Source organism: Bidens hawaiensis, unplaced genomic scaffold (assembly GCF_021521415.1).
Source record: "Bidens hawaiensis isolate Kalapana, Puna unplaced genomic scaffold, B.hawaiensis_p1.1 tig00062597_1, whole genome shotgun sequence".
Taxonomy (NCBI): domain Eukaryota; kingdom Viridiplantae; phylum Streptophyta; class Magnoliopsida; order Asterales; family Asteraceae; genus Bidens; species Bidens hawaiensis.
Window position 1 is genome coordinate 27,730 of NW_027501239.1, and position 6,427 is coordinate 34,156.

A 6,427-nucleotide genomic window follows, 5' to 3' on the forward strand; every position below is an offset into this window, starting at 1 on the left:
CTCTACCACTGGCTTTCGATGATGAGCAAAACTACAAAAGGCTATAATTTACTTGTTCCACACGGTTTGGCTTCTACTTCTAGATTTCATATTCTCTTTTTGCTGATTTAAATCCACCCTTTCTTAATATGGTCTACATCCTCTATAGGATAATTCAATTTTTATCAACCATAAATAATTAAATATCATCATCCTCAATATTGTTTATCCTCCTAATTCTTATCTGGCCACATGATTTAAAATACCAAAAGTTTGTTGTCATCTTTTCAATTTTTAAAAGAATATTTCAACCACTTCATTATTATTTTTTTAATAAAGTTGCAATTCTATAATTCTCGAAGATCTTTTTTAACATTTTTCATGTAATAAAGATTTTAAATTTTGACCAATAACTATATGGTTCTAGATCATGGGAGACAAGTCAGAAAGAAAAAAGATAAAAACATGAAATTAAGGTGTCTAAAAAAGACTATAAAAATGTACAATTTTTCATGCAGCGTGTACAAATACCTTTGAGAAAAGTCAACCATACAAGTAAGCAAATTAAACGTCAGAAAACACGCACATACACACGGATTCACACAGTCTTATTTATGTATTTATGCACTTCAATAGTTATGTAACTTATATCCTTTACCATACAACTTCTAAACAAACTCATGCCATTAGAACAAACCATCATTCTCCTCCATCACAACCACCGTAACCATGCCGATCACCCGCCTTTGCTTCGTCTTACCGGCCGACAACGATGATAGACCGGTTGACAATGACCATGATTGCGACCGCGATTTTAAACAACTAGATATCCGCTCACACAAGCATAAACACCGGTCGTGTAATATTCATATCCCCGATGTGATCAGGCGGGCTCTAGCCCGCCTGTATCACACGAGGATTAATATCCGTTCTTGCGGTTTTTGCCACCATGGTGCATGGTGGCGAAGAAACTCGTCTATTGTATTCCATGACATCGAAGGGGTTCATTTCCCAAACGAGAAGGCATTTGCGGGCCATAGCCCGAAAACATTTAGCTACTCCGAGCTTTATATAGGTACTAAAGGGTTTAGTAAAGATGAAATAGTCGGAAGTGGCGGGTTTGGGAGAGTTTATAGAGCGGTTTTGCCACGGGACGGGACCGTGGTGGCGGTGAAGTGTTTGATGGAGACCGGTGAGCGGTTTGAGAAGACTTTCGTGGCGGAGTTGTCGGCTGTGGCTAATCTTCGCCACAGGAATCTAGTCCCGTTACGTGGATGGTGCGTTCATGATGATCAGCTCTTGCTTGTTTATGAGTACATGCCGAACCGCAGCCTTGACCGAGTGCTTTTCGGGCGAGCCGGAGCGAGACTCCAGTGGGACCAGAGGCTGAAAATAGTGATCGGTCTTGGTGCAGCTTTGTTTTACATCCACGAACAGCTCGAGGGTCAAATTATACACCGCGATGTGAAAACGAGTAACGTAATGTTGGATTCAAGTTTCAATGCGAGACTTGGGGATTTCGGGTTGGCTCGGTGGCTAGAACATGAGCTCAAGTACCATATTAGTACACCAACAGCAAACCACCGCCGGTTCAGGGCGGCAGAGACCACACGGATTGGCGGCACGATTGGTTACTTGTCGCCCGAGAGCTTCCACACGGGTACTGCCACTGCAAAGTCAGATGTTTTCAGCTTCGGGATTGTGTTGCTTGAGATTGTTTCGGGACGAAAAGCAATCGATCTTACATTCCCGGATGATAAGATTATTCTACTTGATTGGGTTAGAGAACTATCTGATGAAAACATGACTTGGAAAGCAGTTGATCGTCGATTAAAAGACGGGTCATACAAAGTTCATGATGTCGAGCGTATGATTAAACTCGGGCTGTTATGCACGCTCCAAGACCCGAAATCCCGACCCGACATGAAATGGGTCCTCGAAAGCATCATTGAATCGCTTTCGGGCACATATCTTGACCTCCCTGATCTTCCATCTTTCAAAGCTTACCCTCAGTACATCTCGGTATCTCCACCGGTTAGTAGTAGTAATGTTACTAACACCACCACCACACCATCATCAATCACTAATGCAGCCATTTCCGCTAGCACAATCACCTTCGTAACTGCCAAGGGAGACAGTTTGTATGTAACCGCCAGTGTCGGAGACACTGGCGGCAATGACATGATCCCGAGCATGATCTCGGGATCCAATATTACTAAAACCGGATACAGTATCAATGATAGCATGATCTCAAGCACGATCTCGACCATTAATACGAACCAACGACAATCGAAAATATTCCCAATGGTTAGACCACCACGGGAGATAACCTACAATGAGATCATATTTGCCACGGACAACTTCTCGGACTCTAACCGGCTAGCTGAGCTCGACTTCGGGACAGCGTACTATGGTGTCATTGACAACCAAGACATAATAGTGAAACGGCTCGGGTTGAAGACATGCCCAGCTTTACGGGTCCGGTTTTCAAACGAGCTTTCGAATTTGGGCAGGCTGTGTCACAGAAACTTAGTCCAGCTCTACGGCTGGTGCACCGAACAAGGGGAGATGCTCGTGGTTTATAACTATTCGGCTAGTCGTATGCTAAGCCAACTCCTCTCTCACCGGTCACAACCGGTCTTAAAATGGACCCATAGATACAACATTTTGAAATCACTTGCAAATGCGGTTCATTACCTCCATGATGAATGGGAACAGCAAGTAATTCACAGAAGCATAACCTCATCTGCCATTCAAATCGAGCCCGATATGAACCCGAGGCTCGGGTCATTTGCATTAGCTGAGTTTCTAACAAGAAACGAACACGATCATCATGTGGAAGTAAACACTTCAGTCAATGGGATTTTCGGGTATATGGCACCCGAATACATGGAGTCAGGGGTAGCCACCACAATGGTGGATGTTTACAGTTTCGGTGTAGTGGTGCTTGAGGTGGTGAGTGGACAAATGGCAGTCGATTTCCGAACGCCCGATGTGTTATTGGTGAAACGGGTGCACGAGTTCGAGACCCAAAAGAGGGATTATAAAGAATTGGTGGATTCTAGATTAAATGGAGAGTATGATCATGAAGAGTTGACCAGGTTGGTTAAGTTAGGTATGGCTTGCACGAGATCAAACCCGGATTCAAGACCGACCATGAGTCACGTTGTTAGCATACTGGACAACCGTGCCAGCCTTAAGGAGAGAATGATAAGGAAGGAGAAAAGTGAAGAATGGAAAGAAAGAAACATGTTATCTTTGTCAATAGTCAGGAGAGTTCAAGCTTTAGGAATACAATAGTTTTAATTACACATTTTTCAGGCATATGAAGAACAGAATAAGAGTGTCACAAAGTTGTATGCTGCAAATATGTAAAGATTTAAGTATATATTACAATGTTAGTTGTTACCATTTTTGATTTTAGATTGTTGTGATGTGGACATCGTCATTCGAGTCAATCCCGACCCAGTTCACCAGAGAGAAGAGGAATTCCCTGAACCCGACTTTCCCATCCTTGTTCCAGTCCATTTCTTCTGCATTTATGTAAAATGAATATGGTTAAAATGGCATTTAGCATAACAGATGTTTAGCATAAAGGTAGTAAAATGGGCAGGTCGGGGAACGTTAAAAACAAGTTCAGGTCAAATGCGCAAGTTTTAGCGGAGTCAAAACAGGTCGGTTTGACTTTTGCTTTTATTAAATATTGTAGATGGTTAATGTATCAAATAGGATTGCAGAAAGTATAGGAGGTTTTATGCATTTTGCATACGAATTTAGACCGTTAAGCCTTTCATTTTAGCAGTTAAAGTTAGGAGATTACTGAATCGACTCATGGTAATGTGAGTAGGAGATTTCTCCTTAGGGAAATCATCATTCATAGATTTGATTACGTCCTTCTTGTCGAGCTTCCCATCACCATTTTTATCAAGAAACGAGAACGCGTCAATAATGGAATCAAATGTTGCTTTAAGTTCTGGAGATCCCATTGTTGTTGCCTAAAACAAAATTTTCTTTTATTAAATTTTGCTTAGGAAACAGTTAAAAGAATGAAGAATGTTGTGGTTACCGTGTGGTTTGATGATAAAGTACCACCAAGGAGGTAAATAAGGCACAATACAACTACAAACTCATTAAATTTCATGCCTTTGTTCTTGCCCAAGTCACAAGACTCGAAAAGGTCATTAATTTCCTGTTCTGTGCAGTCAAATTGCAGTTTTTGTAAGCATTTTGTTAGCTCCTCATGGTCAATAATTCCATTTGAATCGACATCTGAATGAGAAAGGAAATGTGAGGAGAAATAAAAGTAAACCAGTTTTTACACCACAATAATAACCAAGAATAAACTCGGGCGTAGTATATGGTTTTATTAGATATCAATAAGTATATATTAGCACTATACTAAAATAAGGCAATAACTACATAGAAGGGGAACCAACAACAAAGTGCGTATACTCGTGAGAATCCGTTTAAAACTCACTGGACCCCATCAATACCCTGCTACCCAATGAAATTTGGTTTTTGAGATTTTGAAATTTGTTCGGTTTCAGTTTTTCCGGTTTTCGCTTTTCTCGGTTTCAGTTTCGGCTTTTTTGGTTATGCCATTTGGGTATTAAATTTTTGGGCTAGAAAAAAAAATTGGCTCAAACTAATGAATTTGGGCCAAAGTGTTTTTGTTAATTAATAAATAATTGATTATTATACATTTGGGTTAAACTATTCACTAAATTCTTATAAATTACTTAAAGTTAAATGTAAAAATTTGAAAACCCATAAACTAGGTTCGGTTTTAATTACATGCAAAACCGAAATCGAACCAGAAGTTTCGTTTTCACAAAAACATTATACCAAACCGTTGGTTTTTGTTTGGGTTCAGTTATTTTGGTATCTGTTCAGTTATTTTTGTTTCATGCAGTATGCACACCCCTACAGAAAAACCAGTGGAAGCTAGACTTGAACCTGAGACCTCCATGTGTTCTTTTTTTAACAAACTTGTTTAATCTGATCTTTTACTAGCTAGGGTCATCATAGTCATACATTGAGAAACAAGCAAGGAGTTGTCTTAAGAAAAACAAACTATTAAGATATCTTAGAGTTAGCTAACTCTAATCAACTGATCATCATCTACTTCATAAGTCTATAAACAACCTATTAACACCTATCACATATTTAATTCTTTGCACACCATATAAACAGGATCCACAAAATGAAAGCATTAACAACTAAACAAGCAAAAGAAGGTGGAAAACAAAATCCTGTTAAACTAACCGTACTGTCGAAAAACGCCTCTAATCTCTTCCAAACCCTGTCGAAACTGAGGAAACCGCAGAATTATGCTATTGATGGACTTAATTTTGTTATCTCTTTGTGCACTTCTTTGTTTGGCCTCCATCATTTTCCTCTCAAGCTCACTGTCCAACCTCTCATACTTGTCTGTCGAGTTGCAGCAACGCAGAATGCCTCCAAATCTGTTGGATAATGACTTGAGAGACGGGCATGGACGGGACGTACCTTCAAAAGATATCAAACATGTAATTCACTTGTGTTGGTGATAATATTGGAAGTAACTGAATTCTCTGGTATGTATCAGATATTAGTGCATAAATGTAAACCAATAATTGCCTACTTTGATTATTTGGCATTATATCTCCAACATGATCATAACCTTAAGATAATAATAATAATAATAATAATAATAATAATAATAATAATAATAATAATAATAATAATAACAGGCAAGCTAGTTCTCTACAATAAAAATTTAAATCACTAGCAATAAGTGCAAAATGAATTAAGCATGTATTTTCTGTGTTGATTTATGAAGATTAGGGCAAAGTTTTAAACCAATAACTGCATTCTAATCAAAGGTGCAAACAAACTGAGCCAAGCCGCTCGCGAGCTACTCAAGATCGGATCAATAAAAAGCTCGAATCGAGCCTAGCCTTTTCAAGCTTGAGCTCGAGCCTTGTACAAGAAGCTCGTTTAGGCTCGTCAAGCCTTAAGGAGTCTTTTGTTTTTAAGTTTGACCTCTTTTGGACTTCTATGTGTTAATTCCACATCGCACGACCGAGCAAAGAACTATACGAGCTCGAGCTAAGTTTAGGCTTTCTTAAAATATATTAAAACCTAAAAGAAATTAATTAATAAATAATAAACGAGCTGCCCAGTTCCAAACCGAAAACTTCAAAATTCAAATATGTTAATGTTCTAAACTTCTAATTCTAGCATGGTCGTAAACTTAAGTTACGTAACGATCGAAGTAAATAACAAAACAATAACGATAACGATCACAATCAAATTACGCAAACTGAAATTGGTATAAGTTTACTTACTCATTGACGATATTATTGTTGTTGGAATGAGATGATTTTGTGTTTAAATCACGCAAATGGAGGAAGAATGAGAATGAGAATGAGAATGAGAATGAGAGTATTAGTGGAAAGGAAGAAAA

At 38.9% G+C, this 6,427-nt stretch overlaps 1 protein-coding gene and 1 pseudogene across 1 annotated transcript; one reads left to right on the forward strand and one right to left on the reverse strand.

Moving 5' to 3' along the window:
* Positions 1 to 637: 637 nt before the first annotated feature.
* Positions 638 to 3,279, forward strand: LOC143603741 (receptor like protein kinase S.2 pseudogene; annotated as a pseudogene).
* Positions 3,280 to 3,328: 49 nt separating this feature from the next.
* Positions 3,329 to 5,512, reverse strand: LOC143603743 (putative calcium-binding protein CML22; the record flags this gene model as incomplete). Its single annotated transcript, XM_077080456.1, has 4 exons — positions 3,329 to 3,512; positions 3,800 to 3,974; positions 4,046 to 4,248; positions 5,245 to 5,512. Coding segments are annotated over 4 exons (759 nt in total), but the record flags the coding sequence as incomplete, so codon positions are not given.
* Positions 5,513 to 6,427: the final 915 nt, after the last annotated feature.